Source organism: Mustela lutreola, chromosome 5 (assembly GCF_030435805.1).
Source record: "Mustela lutreola isolate mMusLut2 chromosome 5, mMusLut2.pri, whole genome shotgun sequence".
NCBI classification, from domain to species: Eukaryota; Metazoa; Chordata; class Mammalia; order Carnivora; family Mustelidae; genus Mustela; species Mustela lutreola.
In genome coordinates, this window is record NC_081294.1 from 48,757,220 (window position 1) to 48,780,675 (window position 23,456).

The following is a 23,456-nucleotide window of genomic DNA, read 5'->3' on the forward strand; positions in this document are numbered from 1 at the left end:
TCAGAGACTATAATTCTAAACTGCACTGAGAGTCTCCAAGAGCGGACTACACTAAACATTTCTAAAACTTTGGGTGTAACATATCTTCTTCATGGAGCATTTTCTAAGTGTCCCCCAAAACCCACTTTGGTGTTCACTATTTTTAAAAACTGCCCTTTATATTAGACTTCCAAAACTGCCTACACCTTTCCTCTTACCACTTGTTTTTAGTATCTGTTAGTTTTTCTTTTTTCTTAATGGATAGCTTTGCCTTTAACTTTTCATTTTTATGTTCTTAAATTCCTGTCTGATGGCTGACTTTCAGCCTTTTATCTTGCTTTACATCTCACTTATTTTTAATCAAACCTCTTGATTGATCTTTACTGTTGATTTCAGTTTCCTATCTTATTTAAGTCTCATCAGTTTTACTGTTTATGCCCTTTTTTACCCACTGGGTTTTAAAAACTTTTTAAACTTTATTCCATCCCTTCAAAGTTTTCTATTTTTAGCTTTAAGTGTTAACTTCTTAATCCTCTTTAATAACCCTAAAGATTAAAGATTAAACATCTTTCCTTTTTTTTCCTGCATGTTTGACTTCTTTTATGGTATTTTATAACGCATTGCTGAACTAACAGAAACAGGGCAAAGAGCTCAAGAAAAGAGAGGGATTGCCTCTTCTCACAGCCCTTACCTCACAGACTACTATTTTTATGGGCACCCTGATCAGGGGTAACATTTTTCACAAGGATTGATGAAATATATATATGAGATACTCAAAAAGAAATTAGCTTTATCAAGTCCCAAGGGTGAAAAAATTATTCTTCTTATGCGTTAGAGCTGCTTTTTAACAATATTAGTTTCAACATATTTGAAAAGGAGCCAACATGAAGGCAGCTTATTATTTCTCAACCTGAAAAATGATCTGAGGGCACGTCATTAAGCTGGGTAGACTGCATACAATTCTTGGAGGACGTTTGGAGTCATCTCTGGGAGTCTTTTCTCTCAATGCCTACTTCCCATTAATCTCCAAGACCTGTCGTGCTGCATTAAAAATACAGGCATCCCAGGGGCAAGGGTGGCTCAGTCGGTTAAGCATCTGCTCAGGTCATGATCTCAAGGTCCTGGGATTGAGCCCTGCATTAGGATCTCTGCTAAGTGGGGAGTCTGCTTCTTCCTCTCACTCTCTCTCTCTCAAATCAAATCTTTTTTTTTTTAAGATTTTATTTATTTATTTGACAGAGAGAGATCACAAGTAGATGGAGAGGCAGGCAGAGAGAGGCGGGGGGGGGGGGGGGCGGGAAGCAGGCTCCCTGCTGAGCAGCGAGCCCGATGCGGGACTCGATCCCAGGACCCTGAGACCATGACCTGAGCCAAAGGCAGCGGCTTTAACCCACTGAGCCACGCAGGCGCCCTCAAATCAAATCTTAAAAAAAAAAAAAAAGGCAGGAACCTAGGGGCAGGATGGGTGTGCTTGGATGGCTCACTCAGTTAAATGTCTGCCTTCAGATCAGGTCCTGATCTCAGGGTCCTGGGATTAAGCCCCACGTTGGGCTCCCTGCTCAGCTGGGGAATTTGCTACTCCGTTTCCCTCCCCCTGCTTTTGTGTGTGCTCTTTCTCTCTCTCAAATAAATACAAGAGCCACTGAACAATCTCTCCATTTTGGGTGTATTCTCTATTTATTCATCCTTCAAACCGTGACCAGATTCAGTTTTCCAACATTTAATGTTGGTCATGTTGGTCCATCACTAATTCATCGCCACCTTCCCCAAACATTTTCCTCTTCATGTATCAATGGACAGTAACATCCACAGTTATGGCTTCAACCTTATAACTGATGACTTCCCTCCCCTCTTCCCACCCAGCATCAAATCCATTCCCTGGCCTTTTCTCCTGTAGTTTGTAAGTATCACTAATATATCCATCTACTTCTCTCTACCTACACTGCCACTACCTGAGACTGGGGGTCCCAACCATTTCTTACCCAGATTACTGCCAACAATATTGTAACTAAAGTTTCTGCTTCTCCTCTATCTCCCACCATGCTGGGACCAAAGCAAACTCTTCCTGAAATACCAATCCTATCTATGCACCCATTTTAAATCCTACGAAGTCTTCCTTACTACCTTCAAGATGAAGTCCAAATTCCTTAACTGGACAAAAAAAGGTCCTTCATATGTGGTATCAGTTTACTTTTTTAGTCCCATCACTGTCATTCTCACCTCTAGAACCCTGTACAAGCTGTTCCCTCTGTCTGAAAGCCCTCTGCCTGTCCATCCCTGCCCCTGGCCTCACTTCACCTTACCATCGGATTTTAGTTTAAATGTCATTTCCTCCAAGAAATCTTCCTTTAACTCTGGAGATCTGCCTATATGCACTTCAAAGCACCCTGTTCTTTATCTTGACCTAAAACTAAAACTAGTGTACTATAACAGACATGTGTATTTTCTTGTCTTTCTCCCCTTCTGGACTGAAAACATCCAGAAGACACAAACTGTCTTTCTCACTTAAAGATCCCCAGTGCCTGTAACAGGCTTGGTGATAGCAGATATCCAATAAATATTTATTGAGTAATTGAACAAATAGCTTAAACAGGTTCTTTCTTCTGACTAAAAAAGTCCTGGTGATCAGGACCTGCTTGATATAGTCTCAAACTACCTGTCTAGCTTTTCCTCCCATTACTTCTGTTTGATTTCCTTTAGGGGATAATTATACTTTATTACCATCTGAAATTTAAACAGCCCTTTCTTACCTCAGTAACTGTTCACTCCTGGAATCATCTTTCAGCTAAATTCAAACCTAGTTTTTAACAAAGATACAAAAATGAAGCTTCCATGATTCCTTCTAACCCTTAACCTCCCCTTTCTATGATGAAATAAACATTACATTTATAGCCCTTATGAATTATAGTGCCCTGTACAATAGCTATGTATGAACTTAATCTTAATTCCCCCTTGAAACATTGTAAGTTTTTTGCAAAACAAGTATAGTTGATTCTCTTATTTGAGGATTCTGTATTTGAGTTTGCTCACTAAAATGTTTTTGTAACACTAAAATCAATATTAATAGCACTTTCACAGTCATTTGTGAAGATGTGCAGAGCAGTGAAAAATTTGAGTCATCTGTTGTGCATATTCCCAGATGAGGTCAGAAAGGTTATGCTCTGCCTTATTGTTTTAGTTCTCATACTGTAAAAAAGTGCCCTTTTCTCAGTCTATGCAGTGACATGATTTTTTACATCTGTGTGGTATTTTTTTGGTGATTTCACTGTTTAATGACCTTCAAGCCTGGTGTCAGAGTGCTGTCTATAGAGTTCTAAGTGTTAAGAAGGCTATAATGTGCCTTACAAGGAAAATGCCTGTGTCAGTAAGCTTTGTTCAGGCATGAGGTACAGTGTTGTTGGCCCTCTGCTCAGTGTCACTGAATCAACAATGTATATGATAAATGTGTTCATACAGAAATTGATACAAAACATGGCTATGCATTGATGGGACGATGAAAATGTGCAGAGAGGTGCACAGAAACCTAACCCGGGAACAAAGGTTCAGTATTTGCTAATTCAGTGTTAGCACTCTGGAGAACCTGTGCACCTCAAACAAGAAGAAATGACTGTACCACATATTATGCATTCTTATTTCCCTGTCCAGTATCTAACCATGAATGCCTCACATAAAATGGATATTTAATAACCAACCAGTGAATACATGAGTGGAATCCATAATCTCTTGGTAACAGAGAGGGGAATGTAAAACAAAGAAACTGAGATTAAGACATGAATAGAGAGGGCTAAAATAAATATCCTCTAACCAACAAATATACAGAGAATGACATGAGAAATATTACCTTCATGAAATTTTTTTTTTTGGGTGGGGGGAACCTGGCCAGCTCAGGCAGTAGAGCATGTGAACCCTGATCTCAAGAGTCTTGAGTTCAAGGCCCAAGATGGACATGGAGCCTACTTAAAATAAAAAGGGAGAAGAATAAAAAAAAGGACTCCAGAAGCCCTGAGCAGCCCAGGAGGAGCCGCAGCAGCCGCAACCCACCCAGCTCACCATCACAGCAACCCAGAGCAGCAAGACCGAGACCCAGCAGCCGCCTGCTGACCCCCGCCCTCAGCGCCTCAGACTCCAAGTCCAGCACCACGGCAGCAGCGCAGTCCGCAGCACCTGCCAGCGGGGACAAGAAAGTCATGGCAAGGAAGGTTTTGGGAACAGTGAAATGGTTCAGTGTAAGAAATGGATATGGTTTCATCAACAGGAATGACACCAAGGAAGATGTATTTGTACACCAGACTGCCATAAAGAATAACCACCCCAGGAAGTACCTTCACAGTGTAGGAGATGGAGAGACTGTGCAGTTGGATGTTGTTGAAGGAGAAAAGGGTGCGGATGCAGCAAATGTTGACAGGCCCTGGTGGAGGTTCCAGTGCAACGCAGTAAATATGCAGCAGACGTAACCATTATAGACGCTATCCACATCGCAGGGGTCTTCCACGCAATTACCGGCAGAATTACCAGAATAGTGCGAGTGGGGAAAAGAAGGAGGCATTGGAAAGTGCTCCCGAAGGCCAGGCCCAACAGCACCGGCGCAACCACAGGCAATGGATCCCACCTTACTACATGCAGAGACCCTATGGGTGTCGACCACAGTATGCCAACCCTCCCCTGCAGAGAGAAGTGATGGAAGGTGCTGACAACCAGGGTGCAGGAGAACAAAGTAGACCAGTGAGACAGAATATGTATCGGGCTTATAGACGACGATTCTGCAGGGCTCCTTCCTCGACAAAGACAACCTAGAGAGGATGGCAACGAGGAAGATAAGAAAAATCAAGATGAGACCCAGGGTCAGCAGCCACCTCAACATCAGTACCGCTGCAACTTCAATTACGGACGCAGATGCCCAGAAAACCCTAAGCCACAAGATGGCAAAGAAACAAAAGCAGCCGATCCACCATCTGAAAATTCGTCCGCTCCGGAGGCTTTTGACTCCCATTTACTCGCAGGGCTGAGTAAATGCTGGCTTACCATCTCTACCATCATCCGGTTCAGTCATCCAACACGAAGAAATGAAGATGGAATTCCAGGAATAAAAAATGAACAAAAGACTGGAGCTGAAGACCTTAAGTGCTTGCTTTTTGCCCACTGACCCGATAAACAGCTATCTGCATTATCTATGCAGAATGGGGTTATTATTATTTTTACCTAAAGACGTCTTTTTGGTAATGACAAAAGTGTTTTGTGTGTGTTTTTTTTTTAAAGCCTGGTTTTTCTCAATACACCTTTAAAGGTTTTTAAACTGTTTCGTATCTGGTCAAGGAGAGATTTTTAAGAACCTCATTTTTAATTTGTAATAAAAGTTTACAACTTGATTTTTTCAAAAAATCAACAAACTGCAAGCACCCATTAATAAAGGTCTTAAATAATAATAATTTTTAAAGGGGGGCTCTCCTGTTTCAATCTGAGGTCTTTTGAAGGCATGGCCAGAAAGACTTGTTAATTTGCTATATCCCCTAAAACTGGCTTACTGACCCCTAACAAAAACTTAGAGTTAAGACACACACACACTGGCACAAGAATTCTATGTCCACAGAAACCTGTGAATACCAAAATCTAAAGTTAAAAAATACTTCAAAACCTTTAAACCTCCTACTCCTGCTGTCAACTATGGATTAAGGGGCCATCAAAGGTTTCCCATCTACAGAGGCTTAATTCTTATACAAGCAGCTCTCACTTTGCATGGCACCTTGTTAACTGAAACTTGGACATACTAGTACTATGCCTTCGCTATACACTGTTACTGCAGAAGAGCTGTGCAAAGGACTCTGCACAGCAGTAACTCTTGTGTATTCTTTCCCAAATAAGGCAAACAGTACAAGCAACTGAGCACATTTTATTGCCCACTTCACATTTTATTCCATAAGAGGGCCTTATTTATGGGTTTTTAAACACTTACTTAACTCTGTGGGCCAGGCAATGTTCCAAGCCTTTTACATACAATCTAATCTATCAACTTCATGAGGCAATTACTATTATTATTCCCATTTTATGGATGAGGAAACTGAGATACAAAGAGGTTAAATATCTTGCTCATGGGCATACAATCATTAAGTGGTATGCTTAGAATTTCAACTTAGTCTGAATCCAGAGATAAAGGTTTAGGGCTTTTGCTCCTAACTGCTTATGTTATAACCACAATTTTAACCACTGCCCCTTTCTATTTGTCCCCTTTGTGATCTATTATCCAACCAAGTAGCAAGAGTAGTTATACCAATGGAATCATTTCACTCTCTTATTGAAATTCCTCACAGCTTCTTATTACACTTACAATAAATCCAAGCTCCATGCAATGGCCAAACATTCCCTGAGACTACCTTTCTCCATGTTCTTTCATACTGTTCTCTTTCTCACCAGCTCTTTCACCACTTTGCTTATTCCCTAGTATCTTCTCTCTGGGAACTTCCTTCCTCTACTCTCGTTAAAAATCTTTTAAGTCTTAACATAAACCCCATGTCCTCAGAAAGGCTTTCTTCTCCTATTCTACTTAAAATAGTCCCATTCATGATTCTCTACGTTAGCCCCTTCACTTCACACTTAAAAATATAATTTTATTTACTTGTTTTTTATTTATCTCTTCCTACAAAGAGTTATTTACAACTACACTTCAAGTTATCTGAAACAGTTCTAAATGATCAATAAATACTAATGAAATGAATAAACCAGGTCATCTGGTGGCTTTCTGCAATCCTTAACATAATATACCTCATTCTCTGTCATATGGGTATCTGACATGAGAAGCATACCTACAATTTTCGCTTTCTCATCAGAGATTATATAAACATTAAGAATATACTATAATTCATTCACTAAAAGATTATCATCATATATCCTAAAAAACTCTGAAAAATGTTATTTTCAAATTACTCCTTATAAATCCCAACATGACCAAAGAGATATATATTATCTGTGTTAAAATCAAACAGTGGTGTTGTATCTCCATAAATTTCTCAAACTCTTACTCTTAATGGGCAACTTATTTGTGTTTACTTTACTTTTTTAAAGGATTATTTAATAAAGATTTTGGGGCGCCTGGGTGGCTCAGTGGGTTAAAGTCTCTGCCTTTGGCTCAGGTCATGATTACAGGGTCATGGCATGGAGCCCCACATTGGGCTCTGCTCAGCAGGGAGCCTACTTCCTCCTCTCTGTCTGCCTCTCTATTTGTGGTCTGTCAAATAAATAAATAAATAAATAAATCTTAAAAAAAAAAAAAAACTTTAAAAAAGATTTTGTTTATTTATTTGACAGAGATAGAGGGACAGCGAGAGAGGTTTGGAAGCAGGCTCCTGCTGGGCAGGGAGCTCAATGTGGGACTCAGTTCCCAGGACCTTGGGACCATGATCTGAGCTGAAGGTAGACACTTAACTACTGAGCCACCCAAGGGCCCTGTTTTATTTAAAATTGTGTAATTTCGCTGCTTTTTAATATACACACATGACTTTTTTTTTTTTAACTGTTGGAAAAATGCCACTCTCAACATATAACCAATTTTTCCCAATTTAAGTCAAAAGGAGTTCATATTCCAAATGAATTATGTATTTGGTTTACAGATAAAGTAAGCATAAATCTAAACTTAACATATATATCAAAAGACTACCTATATAAAATTAATCCTCAATACTTAATTCTACAAAAGTCCCATAGATATTTCTACACTTGTTTGCTAAATGAAGTGTCAGCATCCAGCGTTCTAATTAGAATAGTGCTGTCATAATTGATACTTAAATTACTCAGTAATCAGTTGCTAGCATAAACAATTCAAAAACTGAACAAGAGTTATATTATGACAGAAGTATATGAATTATAGGTAGGTGGCTGTAACAGGAAATACCACTGGAAGAATACATTTTATAGAAGCATTTTATTGACATAATTATATTATCTACAATACATATACTTGTAAAGCATGTGTTTTGATTGTTTTTTTATACTAAACTGATTTGTAGAAAGCAAATTACAATGCTAGAAGTGGAAAAAGTAGGAAGAGACTAGCAATGGAGCAGGCTTCACATAGCTTATTCTCTTAAAGTTTAAAAATATGAAAACAAAACCTTAATTATCCAGAAGAAAATCACCACTGTTACTTCTCCCACATGCCAACTCTTTGTACTTACTCTAGGTGTTTCTACATACTAAGAAATTCTAACATCTTAATTGTGACAAATATCTCTCTATATATAATCTACCCTGTCATCTGTATTTTAAAAATCTGCCTCAAAATAAACAAACAAATAAATAAATAAATAAAATCTGCCTCAGTGGGTTAAGCCTCTGCCTTCGGCTCAGGTCATGATCCCAGGGTCCCAGGATCCAGCCCCGCATCTGGCTTTCTGCTCAGCAGAGAGCCTGTTTCCCCCTCTCTCTCTGCCTGCCTCTCTGCCTACTTCTAATCTCTGTCAAATAAATAAATAAAATCTTTTAAAAAGAAAAAAAATCTGCCTCAGCACTAAAAGTAACCAAGACCAGGGGGTCCTTGGAGAAATGACTGACTTCAGGGCTGAAGTAGTAAAAGTACAGGATAAGTTTGAAACATCTTATCCAGAAAGTAAGAAAGTGCCCAAAAAACAAAATGAAAATAAAACCAAACAAAACACACACTAAAAAGACAAAGGCCTGCTTTACAAAGCTCCCACTGGCCAAAACTGTGACAACTTGAATGCTGAAATAAATAAAGACAGTATGGATTACAACCCATTGAATAAAATGACAAGGGATTACAACCCACTGAATAAAATGATAAGGGAGGGATGTAGGGAAGGAGGGGGAGTAATGAAAGCTCTTCTGTATGGTACACTGATAAATACATACAAGGACAGAGTGTGGGGGAAGGTAATAGAAGAGGGTGAGTCACCAACTGTAACCATCACAATGAACACCAGTTAAAGCAAGAAGCATCAGCAGATGCTAAATCTAGGCGGGAGTTTGATGAGAAGAGATCTTAAACTATCTCCCCACAGACTGCTTATTTCTTATTACGATGAGAACAGTTAACTACACAGTGAAGAAACCAGACAACACCTTGACTTAGTGCTCAAAATTAACAGAGCATACAGACCTTGTGTACCTCCTGAAAAGGACATGCTATTAATGTACTATCCCAGCTCAGAATACATACAACATCAGCTAACCTTAAATTGAGGAATAACCTTAAGTACAGAAATAAAATAACTGGCTTATAATCTTCAAAAATGCCAATGTTATGAGAGGCAAAGAAAAGTTAAGGAACTCCTCATTAAAGGAGACTAAAGAGTCATGACAAATACATGATCCTGGACAGAATCCTGCACTGGAATGAGATGACTTAACACAACTGTAATACAGGCTACAGAGAGAGAAAATTATTCTTTCAATGTTAAATTTCTTGAATCTGATACCCATATTATGGTTATATAGAATAATCATCTCTGTTCTTAGGAAAGGCACACTGAAGTTCTGAGGCAAAGGTGGTATGTAACCTACTTTAAAAAATGTATCAGAAATGTACATGTGTGTGTGTGTGTGTGTGTGTGTGTGTGTAGACGAAGTGGAAGAGGAAGAAGAGAATGTAAAGCAAATACGGCAAAAATCTTAAAAATCGGTGAATTAGGATAAAGGATTACAGGTGTTTCCTTTACTATTCCTAGAACTTTAATTTCAGAATAAAACATTATTTAAAACTTTGCCTAACTGCATAATATTGTAAATGTATTAAATGCCACTGAATTCAGCACTTTAAAATGGTTAATGCTATGTGATTCTTACCTCAGTGTTTTTTTTTTTTTAAATTTGTCTCTCTAGGTAATATACATAACTTGGAACAAAAGTCAAACTCCATGAAAATGGTTAGGTTTATTACCTTTTCATTTTGAGCTATCATTTTCTTGATTCTACAATTTGGAGAACATTTATTTCAGTTTTGAACTAGGCAATGACTAGCTTTTTCAAGTGCAATCATTATTCTATTAATGCACTTAAGAATCTAGATGCAGAATGAACATTATGCTTTCAGATACAGAATGCAAAAGTTTAAATGTTAAAGTTTATCAGAGTTAAAACATAATGAAATTTAGGCTAACCTAAATTTTATAATTAATGTCATTTTATATTTAACTTATAGTAAAAGGAACAATTAATTAGTAATATAAAGTATGCATATTTTAACCTTTTAGTACAGCAAACACCACATCTCCTTTTCTAAAGCATGTTAGCATGTCAAGCAATCTTAAATACTTACACAACTGAAAAATCCTAATGGTTAACCATTTTCCTCAACTAATAAATAGGCAAAAAACACCCTTAATTAAGCTCTTAGGGCCGTTCTAGTTCTAAAGTTTCCATGTAACACAGTAACCTATTACCATATTTAATGACAATAAAAGCTAGCAAAATGTTGTATTTAGATACAACAGTGACAGAATATTTATGACTCTAAATAACCAGGACACCCATTCCCACTTGCTAGAAAAACTTAGTAAAATATTTAGCATAAGATATTTATTTGAAAGTTGTTTTGGAAATACCAGTCATTACAAATTCAACTGTATATCCTGTGGTAGACATTATCAATTCAAGTTCAAGTTCTTCAAGTGCAATTTCTAATAAATTTTAGAAGTCTAAGCTTCCAAGGTAATAAATTTTAAAAGCCTACCCTCTCAAGTCCCGTTTTTTTAAAAGTATGGAATATTATTCCTATTCAACAACCAAAACCACTCCTACTCTGTTCTTAAAGCAGCTTTAGACAATCTTTCGCTACTGATGGCAGTTGTTTAATGCCTCTTGCACAGATTTGTCAAGAAATCAAATTTTTCTTTTATAAAGAAAAAACTGTGATGTTCTTCTTAAGAGGTATTATGTGTTAAAATGGCTTCACAAACAGATCAAATATCCAAGGTATTAAAAAGTAAGTGTAGTGTTAATTTTGTGTTCTAGATCCCAATTCTAGTTTATACAGGTATGGATAAAATAGCCACTATAATAATTTTAATAGTAAAAATTTTACTGGTAAGGGGGTTTAACATTTAACAGTTTATTTAAAAATTTCTGCCAACTTTTAAATTTCTTTTAATTAGAACTAATCTAAGGAATAACAGTCTTTGTTCATCTCTTTTAATCCTGGGTTATTGTTTTTAAAGCAGTCTCCCAATGAGGAAACTAAATAAACAAAAGAAAAACACTGAAGAATTCATTGAGAACACAGTGATAACATTTCCATAATACAGTAACTCAATAAATTCTTTTAACAGTCCTGGAAGTTAGAACTTATCCCATTTTATACAGGAAAATTGGACAAAATCTCTTAATTTATCAGGTCTCTCTTCTAATTACCCCATTCCACGGCTCATTTAAAGATTTTATTTGAGAGAAAGAGAGAATCTTAAGCAGACTCCCTGCTGAGCACAGAGCTCAAAGACCAGGTTCATTCTCAGGTGGCCTACCACCACTCATTTAATAATAAAACTGAAATCCAAAGGAATCTGCTCAGCTTGGGCATACTCATGACCATTATCTTTCTGAATATGTAATTTTAGTAAATGTACTACCTGATTCCTTCATGAAAAAAATCTAAAAGGAAGTTCTGAAATTAGTTACCCTTAAAAAAAAATAGCTTTATACTATTCTAAGGGAATGATAAATTGATGCAAAATTCTGCACTGGGACATGAAAATTACATCATTGTAGACACAAATGCCTGACATTGTACGATATTGTACAGTGTGATCACATGACTGATTATTTTCACTTCTACCTGATTAAGTTCAGAAACACTGATAAAGGGGCGCCTGGGTGGCTCAGTGGGTTAAAGCCTCTGCCTTCGGCTCAGGTCATGATCCCAGGGTCCTGGGATCGAGCCCCCGCCGGGCTCTCTGCTCAGCAGGGAGCCTGCTTCCTCCTCTCTCTCTCCCTGTCTCTCTGTCTCCTTGTGATCTCTGTCTGTCAAATAAATAAATAAAATCTTAAAAAAAAAAAAAAAAGAAAGAAACACTGATAAATATCAAGCACTAACCAAAGTATGTAACTAACCCCCCCCTTAAAAAAAAAAAGATCGATTATTTATTTATTTATTTGACAGAGATGCAGTGCAAGAGGGAACACAAGCAGGGGGAGTGGGAGAGAGAGCAGTACACCTCCCCTGAGAAGGAAGCCTGGGATCATGACCTGAGCAGAAGGCTGAAGCTTAACAACTGGGCCACCCAGGAGCCCCTGTAACTAAAATCTTATCAACAAAGCTAAAATGAGAAATCCTGTACCTACTTCAATAGTGATGCTTGTAAAACTACCTCTATCTGAAGTCGAGTATTTGATATTTTGTTTAAATTGAGTTTTTCGTTTTTTACCCTTGATTGATTGAACTCAGATTTATCCATATAAATGTATATCCAAATCCTAAAAACTAGGTTCAACTTTTCTGACATACAGAAAATTACTTCCAGAACCCCGCCACCAAAATTTAATCCTCTATAATTTAGCTCCCCTGAAGCCATTAAAAAAATCCAAATATCTATACTTCAAAATTATTTACTTTGTACGATCTGATTGGAGTAGGAAGGGCTCTTCCTTTTGTGATGGAGCATCATCTCAGAAAGTATTCACTGATGTTATCCTATGTTTGGAACCATTTGGGAGCAGGTTCTTATCAGTGACTCTACATTGTTATTTGAATGGTTTCAGATTTTGCACTTCATGTTTGATACCTTATTCAGCCTCATCTTCCTTTCAGGCAAATACACGTAAAAAAGAAAAAGTATCGCAGGATGTATCTCTTACATGAAGCTTTTGCTATCTTGTTCTTTTTATTCTCTGAATTTCAACAGTATTTACACTCCTATACCCCAAATTCAGGTATCATACCATCTTGTATTATTCTCTATTTCTTTTTCATGTGCTTTTCAGGTACATCTGCTTGACAGAATCAAATGCTGCTACTGGAACCTTAAGGTCTCTCTCATCTTATAATACTCCATAGGGCTCATGGAAGATGTTTACTGAATACTCAGTGAAGGACCTTTTTAATGAATGGCCATGATTAGTAATGATTTTCAGTTACTGCATAACATTTAAATATTTATAACCTATACCAAAAACATAGTACTTAGGTAAGTATATAATGGACTCTGGAATATATTCTCAATCTGAAGAAAAATTGGGAAAAGTTGCGCATAAATCAGATTCATACAACATAGTAGTACATGCACAGCAAAGACCACAATCTAAAGATCAAAGGATTATATGAAACTTTAAAGTTGTGGAAACTGGCTATAAGACTACTAATTCTGGGACGCCTGAGTGGCTCAGTTGGTTAAGCAGCTGCCTTCGGCTGGGGTCATGATCCCAGCGTCCTGGGATCGAGTCCCACATCTGGCTCCTTGCTCGGCAGGGAGCCTGCTTCTCCCTCTGCCTCTGCCTGCCATTCTGTCTGCCTGTGCTTGCTCTCTGCCCCCCTCTCTCTCTGATAAATAAATAAAATCTTTAAAAAAAAAAAAAAGACTACTAATTCTGAAGCACATACTATAGCTCATAACTGTTATACTTTCTAAGATTAAGTAGTGAGCACCTTCACTACAAAACCCAAGATTTTCTTTTGCACATACACAAACATCTGTTTGCTTTCCTTCTGTTAAAGGGCATCCAAGTTACAGACATTATTCAAAGTTCTGCAAGAGTCCAGAAAGTTTTTCTTTTATAATAGGTACATACAGGGGGGAAAAAACTCACTGAATTTGGTTCAGGAACTTAAGAATTATAAATTTCTTTCTAATTAATTTTTAATTAGTGTAAGGTATACACTAGTAACTCACCCTTATTATAGTAAAATAAGGCATTCTTTGTTTAATGTCCTGTAAAAGTAGCAAAAACTGTTAAATATATGTCCTTACAGCTGTCATCTAGATTTAAATCTAGACTCTTATTTTCTAGATGTGTTACTCTGGGCAAGTGCCTGGACATCTCTGCGGCCCATTTCCTCATCAATACATTGAAGACGATAATAATGTTGTCACAATTGTTCTTAGCATATGGCAAATGTTAAATAACTACTAGCTTTTATTAAAAATATATGGACTTGGAAGATTTCCTCAGTAATATAAATCAGCTTATCAAATTTAAGATATTCAAAAATATTCATTGAGCACCTACTATATATAATATGCTGTTCTAAGAGTCAGTAATACAGGAGTAAACAAAACAAAGTCCCTCCCTTTAAGGAGTTTAATCCCTGAGGCAGCAGCTGTAAATAAAGGCAGTAAGAGGGGAAAGGAGTGATGCAGGTGAATGCATGCTATTTTATATGGGGAGTAAACAGAGAATCAGAGTGGTAGATGAGGTCACAGGGGGCAGTAGAGAGACAAATCAAGTACAGGCTAGAGGCAGTGAGGAGTGACAAAGGCTCTGAGGCAGATCCGATACAGTATTTTTAAAGAATCACTAGTGCTATGTGAAAAGCAGGTTATAGGATTAAAATTAAAATTTTCATTTGGCTTCATGAGAAATAAGCGACACTTCATTTAATGCCAAACTTATAAATACAAGCCAAACACATTAAACCAAGGGTATTCTTTAACTATTAAGGGTTAATTACAAAAACAGTTTTAATCAGACAACCTTAAGCTGAAGAATGAATATGAGAAAAATCAATAGGAAAAAACCCTCATCATATTTATTTGCACTGTTCTTTAATGATTTCCTAAAAATACATGAAAACAAATGGCAAGAAACAAGAAATTGAATATTCAAAGCAGGTGGTTTTTCTATTTAAAAAATTTAAGGCTAGATCTAGATGAGAATTTTTTTAAAAATTTTTATCCATTTGACAGAAAGAGAGAGAGAGAGAACACATAAGCCAGGGGAGGGCAGAGGGAGAGGGAGCAGAAGATGCCCCATTGAACAGGGAGGACAATGCAGGGCTTGATACAAGGACCCTGGTATCAAGACCTGAACTGAAAGCAGATGCTTAACCCCACTGAGTCACCCAAGCACACCTAGGTGAGAATTTTTGAGTGAAACATTTCAAAAGCATGCATACACATCTGCCATGTAGTGGTGAATGCAGGTGTAAGTTAAAATTATTTACATTTGAATTATATAGAACCTACTCCCCTAAGAATTTAGAAACTTAACAAAATCACATGTCAAAAGACATTCTTATTAGCAAACTACTTTCCTTAAGTACAAAACATGCCTATGGTTGCAAATAAACAAAATTATTCATATCTAATAGTTCATTAGTTGAATCTATCCACAAGTCACAAACAGCTATAAACTGTTTCCAACGTGGGAGTACATTATGTTCTTTTACCTGTATTTAATTTTCAGGCTGAAGAGCTCTGGTAAGCCAAAAAAAAATTCTTGCCAACTTGGGAGAATGGACTGAATAATTGGAAAACTCCTTCTGCGATGTTCTTTACTTGTATATATTGCTCATCTATTGTCAGAGGTTACAAATATGATATATTTTAGAGATTTCTTTTTTTTTAAGATTTTTTTTTTAAAGATTTATTTATTTGACAGACAGAGATCACAAGTAGGCAGAGAGGCAGGCAGACAGAGAGGAGAAGCAGGCTCCTGGCCAAGCAGAGAGCCCAATGTGGGGCTCCTCCCAGGACCCCTGGGATCATGACCTGAGCCGAAGGCAGAGGCTTTTGCCCACCAAGCCACCTAGGCACCCCAGAGATTTCTTTTTCTTGATACTGTTCAGTTTCTTAAGAATAAACCATCAACTTCAATTTGCCTTCAAAAAATAAATCTTTTTACATCTTAGGAGGAAAGTCTACATTAGCCCTATCTTTGAAATCTTGAAAAAAATACAAAACAAACTGAACAAAAATTAGCAGATGAAAACTGCAATATGTCTTCCCAAAGACTCTATTCCTCAACATGTCTTTTTAAAGAACTACTTCTGTAATATGCTTTACAATATTAAAGTAAAAGATTTTATAACTTGGTGAAAACAACACACAGCACAGGTAGTAGAGATATTTAGTGAGCTTTCCTTTATGTAGGTTAAGCTGTCCATTCAGATGAAGAGCTTTATGAAAGAGTGCCCCTGAAAATAATGATTCAGGATTAAAACACAGTTCTTACATACTTGTAAATAATGTAGTCTGACAACAATATTTTCTTTATTTTTTTAAACACTTATTCTTTTGAATTTTTTGTATGTTACAAATTACTTTTTGTATTACATAATAACAATAGGCATTTCAAGAGTTTATGTCAGATAATATGCTAAGTGTATCACATGAATTTAATCCTCACAAGAACCCTGTAAAAAAAAGTATCTCCACTTCCTAGACAGAAAAATGTAGAGATATTGTTTCAATGCCCAAGACCACTACTTCTAAAAAAAAAAAAAAAAAAAGACCACTGCTTCTTAGTAGTGGACCCAGATTTTAGTCAAGTTCTGATCTCTAAATCAAACTGCTTCACAGATCCATATTGCCTGGAGGTGTAGTAGGATAAGGTGTCTTGCTAGCAAATTACTATAAAAACAGGTGGATGGACAAACACACACAAGTCAACTGAACAAGGAAAACTTATGAAATGACACCTTAAAAAAGCATAAAGGAATAAACAGTTAAATATGTTGTTCTAGAATGTTAAGTAATGTCAGCTGAGGCTAAAAGGAGTTAACTCATTGTATCTAAGAGCTATGACAAATACTAAAAAAAAAAAAAAAAAAAAAAAAAAAAGAACTTTCTAAAAGCTAAATATATCCTAATATGAAAGATAAAACAGTAAAATTTCTTCAAGATTAAAACGTTAAACTGCCTATACTCTTTTTTCTTAAAAGAAATATAAGTAAACATTAGAAATAAATAAGAAAACAATACAAGAGCATAGAAAAAAAGGTTCAACTGTGGAGTCATACTGTAAAAACCAGGAGTACTAGTAAGTGTAATTTAAAATTAAAAAAAAAAAAAAAAAAAAAGCCAAGTACTTTTAGTGGATATATCAGTAAGCAGATGAAAAACTACTTGCAAACTAACACACATGGCACAGAAAAACACAAGAGGCAACTAAGTGATTTTTAAAAGCATTTTGACACTAGTACTAAATAGGCTAATTTAAACTAAAGAAATGCTGGCAGAAGATAAATTAAACCCTTCGTTCTTTGGAATTAAATTCTTAATATCTTCTTATAACCACTTACTAGAGGAGAAGGAGGATAATTATTTCAGCAGTAACAATTATCTGTAATTGGTTCCCCAAAATTTGATATGGGAATAATAAAAAGCAGACAGTCATGTTGGCTTTCAAATTCTAAGACACACACGGAAGAGAGATTTACTGGTAAGATGATAGGGAAATAAAGGGGAAACCATGTGCGGACTAAAAGGCAAAACTGATAAGTTCAAGTTGTAGCCTATCATATAATGTCAAGTTTCTTTTTTCTTTCTTTTTTTTTTCTTTTTAAGGTTTTATTTATTTATTTGACAGAGAGAGGGAGACACATACAGACAAAAAGGGGAATACAAGCAGAGTGAGTGGGAGAGGGAAGCAGGCTTCCCACTGAGCAAGAAACCTGATGGGGGACTCTGCTCCCAGGATCATGAACAGAAGGCAGAAGCTTAATGACTGAGCCACATAGGGGCCCCAATGTCAAGTTTCTTGAAGGCAGGTATTATACTTTTCAAGTTCAGAAAGTACAGTACTACTCCAAAAAAATAATAAATGTATTATCTGTTGAAATAACCGAATGAAACTATTTTCTATAAAAGCCAAAAGTTCTCCCTCCGGGTTGTAGACTAGAACAGCAGTTTCTGTCGCTCGATTACATGAGCTAAACATGCAGGTAACACCAACAAAAATCAGCCTTTGGGGGAAAATGCAAGCGATGCTTAGGAAGATAACTTAAAATGGACTATCTATAACAGCTGCCTTTCTATAGGAGTTAGCCCACGCCTGGAAATCACTATCATAAAAAGAGAAAGAACCACTGGAGCGCCTGGGTGGCTCAGTCATTGGGTGTCTGCCTTCTGCTTGTGTCGTGGTCCCGGGATCAGAGACTGTTTCTCCCTCTCCCACTTCCCCTGCTTGTGATCCCTCTCTCACTGTGTCTCTCTCTGTCAAATAAGTAAATAAAATATTTTAAAAAAGAAAAAAAAAGAGCAAGGACCACTAATGAAATAGATTTACCATTAATATTACTCCCGGAGATGAAAGATAAGAATTAGCCGCGTCTGAATAATAAGCAGCAGTTGTGATCTACTACTATCAGGTCACGTTCACTGTATTTCCAAAATTTGGAGAAAAAATAGAGAATTGCAGCACCTTTCAATCTATACCATGTAGGATGACGAAATATAAAAGTTATCCAATTTCATTACAAGAAGGCAGGTCACACAACAGTGGTCAAGCTAATCCTAGTCAGTAAGAGTGGTGCCACTTATCCTTTCCTGCCAACGCTGCCTTTTATGCAACTTGAGTACAAGTGGGAGGAATTTTTCCTCCAAGCTCTGGCTGGCCTATGACTTTATCTGCTTTTCTTCAGTGTTCTGCAAGACAAGCCATTTAATACTGCCAGGAGGTGCAAGAATTGTGGAGAGTATCTCCTCACCCTCCAGGTCTTCAAGCTCTCAAAAGCCAGTATTTGAAATATATCATTATGCTTCAGAACTGCCACCATACTTGATCTAACTGTAGCTCCAGGGAACTTATTCTGAAAAAGTACATTTTTCTTTCTGAAGTAAACCTCACTGGTTAGGGATATATGCTAAATGAAAGTCCTTGTTCTCCTGAGTCATGGGTTGCACTTATTTACTGCATAAAGCATTTACATATAACATATATTGATTACCACTTAAAAAAAATTCCCTTTTCAGCCCAAAATATCTCTGGAGGATAATGACTTTCCAAAATTTATCTGCTATTATGAAATACTACTTTCATTTCTTTCCCACTGATGGAAATTCATGTCTCCAAAGAGCCAGTGAAGTTGTAAAGTCTTTCTCTACCCTAGTCCCCTCATTTTACAGATAAGGAATCTATAATCTGGAGATCTATGTGATTCTCTCTAAAATTAGACATATGGCTAGCTTAAAAGGCAGTATCAGAATCTGAACCCAGGTCTCCAACTAGTGCCCGTAATCCAAACTCACTGAGTAATCCTTAATCACTCCGTTGTTTCTTTATGTCAAGTTCCCTCAATACCTTATCCCCCTAATAATCAAAGTAGCCATTCTATGGATCCATTTCTCCTCCACCATGGCATTTTAAGGTGAAGAGTCTAACTGAACACAGTAACAGAGGTACTGGTTCTTACATTTTGAGGGAAGATTTTCTTCTCTTCTGCCAGTGAAAGATGAAAATTAAATCCTGAGTATTCATCAGTAAAATAACCTCACATCTTAGTATCATGTGTCAGACACCCACAAAAGCTTTAAAAAGTCCTTGGTGCAACATTCTTACATGTTCTTGAATAACTTGGTTCAAGTCTCCATTCTAAAGTGGGTAGTAAAAAGGAAGACAGAGTTCTTTTTTAAGAACAGTTGTTCCATTACAACTTGATAACTACTTCCGTGGCAAATTTAACCTGAACACTTGAAGATTAGTAACATAGGTGATAAAGACAAAACAATATGAACTGTACAAGAGCAGGAACATTGTCTTGATTTCTTTCCCCTGAAAAATGTATATAGTCTCTGCAAATTTGTGAGTACCACAAACTTAGTCCTCCAAGATAACAAGGTGTTTCTTAATGGTTTCCTCTTCTGTTCTCTGACTTAGAAATAGCTAGTTTTGTAGAGACTTTTAGACTTTTAAAAACGATTTAAGCTGGTATCTAAGTCCTTGTATCGTATATTAAAAAAAAAACCCAAAAAACAAAACAAAACAAAAACCAACCAATGATCCTGCAGAGCATACATGGCATCCACAGGGGAAAAAAATTAAAGAACAACTAATGAACCTGGATCTAGAAAAGAACAATGATTTTATCTTTAGAAAGCAAAGGCTGTATAAATAGCAAAATAAGCCCAATATAAATGTCTGAGGGCTTACCCATCAAATGAATAGCTGATAAAGGAAAATTATTAAAGCAAATCACTCTTCAAACATGGTGCTTCTCTTCTAATGTTTATCTCACTCTCAATGCAGAACATCTGTTACAGTTATCAAAAGTATACCGATCTAAACATATTGTGTTAGGGGTTTTATATGTAAAGCCTTTAGCCCTTAATCCTTACAACACTGTAAGGTAGGTATCTATTATTATTTACACACTGCACCTAAGAAAACTAGGGCACTTAAAGATTAAGTAACTTGCCAAGGTTACAAAGCTCTTCAGATTCTGAAACCTATGGGGTTTTTTTAGGTGCTCTATTGCCTTGGTAGCTCAGAAAATCTGAAAATGTGGTCAAACCCTAAGTTCTATCCGATGCATTATCCATACCACTATGAATGGTGGTTTTTTGTTTTTTGCCTTTGTTTTGTTGTTTTTGGTGTCAAGAAAGACTCAATAGTTTGCCATTTACACTTCCTGATTTTAGGTTGGGCTGGTACCACAAAACGTTTTTTATCACCACACATATTGCGCAAGCACTAGAACCCAAAAGGAAGAGACCCAGTTAAAATCTTAAACTTTATTTCCTGCTGGCCTAGAAGAACTTACTTAACCATTGTTATGTCCGTTAAGTAAGGTTTTCTTAGTGTAGTGAGACACTGAAGTTATCACTTAAGTGTTAAGTGTAAAGGAAATCATCCACATTATTAGTCATTTTACCTGTGAGGGACGTTAACAGCAGATCAACAGGATATAAACCTGGGCTGTTTCTTTCTTTAAGGGAAATGTCTTAATGACTTGTTAATTGCCCCAAATGGAACAACTGGCCCTCCAAAAATGAAGTGTAGTGGAAAAGAAACAGAGGAAAGAAGAATCACAATAAGTTACATGGTGATCTACTTTCACTAGCGTTAGGAAAGCAAAGGATGAATCTCCTCTTGAGTAACTTCGGTCTGACCACAACCGCCACTTGTTACACCTATCACCCACTCCAACTCTTCAGGTTATTAGAATTAAAAGAAACCCAGAAGGTAAAGTACACAATCTGACGGGGCCCGAGGTCTCCGCACCACACCCTAAGGAACACAGAGCGTCAGTGCATTGCGTCCCTCACCCCCAAACCTTCGCTGCTACCCTGGAAGCAAAGCCCAAAGCCTGGGGCCAAAGACTGTCCTTCGGTCAGGGCAGCGACCCAGCTCTAGACAACCCCGCCCCCTCCCCTGACCAAATGGTCTGTGCCTAGTGGGATGGAGGTAGGGGCAAGATGAGGAAGGCCTGCACAGGAGAGGAAGGGGCTAACGGGATGTTCTGAAACCAGGAAGGGTCCCTTCTCAGTCTCGCCGGTCTGGACGAGCTCTGGGCCAGGGTAAGAGCCGGCCGCCGCCATGATGGGGCTGGCCGAGCCGGGGGGCGTGACGCGGGAGGCCCCGGGCGCGGGGCCAGCTCCCCTTCCCCCTTCCTCCCCTCCCCTGCGTGGGCCTCGGCCACAACTGACCCCCGATACTCACGCTTTGTCCACCAGCTCCCGCACCTTCCACATGTTCAACATTGTGCCCCGTGCGGGCCGAGCCGCCGCCTCCCTCCCCTACTCCCCACGGACCCCGGGACACTTCCGCGCCGGGGCAGATCCAGGCCGGGGTCGCTGCCGCCGCCCGCCGCCTCGAACTCCCCCAGTTAGGTCCTTCCCTTGCCACAGCCGCGGCGCCGCCGGTGACACGTCGAGACGCGGGGGCAGAGGCGCTGCGTGGAGCGGAAGTGCCCGACTTTCCGCCCGCTGTGCGCGGGGTACGCCGGGACTTGTAGTTCTCTGCGGACATAGCGGACCGGTTAAGCTGAGAATGTTAGTGTGGTAAGTTTGGTACTATATTTGTCAGACTTTCCCAGTCCTACGCACGCTTCCCCATGCCTCTGATCTCCGAAACCAGAAACTCTGGATGATGGGGCCCAGTTAAATGTGTTTTAACGAATCCTCCGTGCTCAAGTGTCAGAAGCATTAACATAGGATCTAGCTGCATTCAAACTTTTCAAACGTAAACCATTGCTTCTCCCCAGAAACAGTCCACAGCGTGCTATAATTTTGAGCCTTCAAAATGAAAGGATTTTCTTGTGAAATAAGTCTTGTTAAAATATTACCTGAGAAAGTACAGAATAAATAACATGGGAACAGTCCAGAAAAAATTAAGAAATATAAAGTATTGCTGTGTTATTAATAATGATTATACAGAAATGTTGTTGCCATATGTATTTGTTTTCCACAATGACAGAAGCATCACTGTATTTGGTTCCAGGATACCTCCTTCTTAGGGCCTGAATTTCCACACCTGTAAATTGAAGAGACTGTATTCTAAAACTTACTCCCCTTTAATTCTATGATACAGTGGTTTTATATTCAGGCAGCTATCTAATATACTCCGTAGATACTTCATCTTGAAGCTCAGAAACTCAGTTCACACTCTATAAAAAACTAGAAAGACATCACTAGGACATGACCAAGAACTTGGCAGGTTTATATTCTTAAGCATAGGTATAGACACGCTGCATTCAGTGTTTTATTGTAGTGGCTGCTGTCACTTCATTTTTCACTTATTCATTTTTAACAATGTTCATGTTAAAGCTGCAAGAAACCTTAAAATTCATTTGATCCAAACTGCTTAAATTTTACAGTGCTTTTCATTTTATAAATATTTATTGAGAATTTTCAGTGTGCTCGGAGTAAGGAATACAGCTGGGAACAAGATTGTTACAACCTAGGCTCTCTAGGATCTTAAAGGTCTTTAGAGCAAATATAATAATTAAAGAGACATTTAAGATCATTGCAGATAGATAGTGGTTGAAGAAAACAGGAGATAATGTTACAGAGAATGATGTTAGAGGAAAATAATGTTAGGGAGTGTTTAGGGCCTCTTTGAGGACACTGTATTTACGCTAAAACTTGAATGATGAAAAGGAGCTAGCCATAAAAAAGATCTGCAAGAAAAGAGTATCTGGTGGAAGGAACAGAGGAAGACTGATTCACAAGGGAGAAGTGAGATTAATTGCTGCCAGTTGTGACGCCTGTTAACAATGATCCTAAATCAAGAACCCGGAACTTCTGACCCCCTAGTTGCTCAGGTCAAGTCCCCTCTTCACATTGCATCCATATAATTATTGGAAGCATTTTCGAAAGGGTTTCAATGCAGCTTTGGGATTGAGGCCTGAAAGGAGCAAGTTGAAAGAATTGCCAGACAGGGAAAAAAAAAAAAAGCAGAAATTGGGACAAAGCTATCTCAAAGCTTTGCCAAGATAGGAGTGCCGGGGCAGACTTGAAATGTATTTGATTGGTGGGTGGGGAGAGGCAGGGAAAGATGAGAAGAGATAGGTAGAGAAACGGGGCTTTCAAATGAGAAGGTTGTTTCCTGTAGAAAGGACTGTCCAGCCCAAGATTCAAAGGATGGAATATGGCCAGAGGAGA

General features: G+C 38.0%; 1 protein-coding gene and 1 pseudogene across 2 annotated transcripts in view; one reads left to right on the forward strand and one right to left on the reverse strand.

Annotated features, from left to right (window-relative positions):
* Positions 1–21,741, reverse strand: part of CLINT1 (clathrin interactor 1) — a 60,527-nt gene extending 38,786 nt beyond the window's left edge. For both annotated transcript variants that reach the window (XM_059174171.1, XM_059174170.1), the window contains exon 1: positions 21,514–21,741. In XM_059174171.1, the coding sequence (XP_059030154.1) occupies positions 21,514–21,554 (41 nt within the window). In that variant the 5' untranslated portion in view covers positions 21,555–21,741. The remainder of the gene's footprint in view (positions 1–21,513) is intronic.
* LOC131831484 (Y-box-binding protein 1-like) lies at positions 2,905–5,122 on the forward strand (annotated as a pseudogene).
* Positions 21,742–23,456: the final 1,715 nt, after the last annotated feature.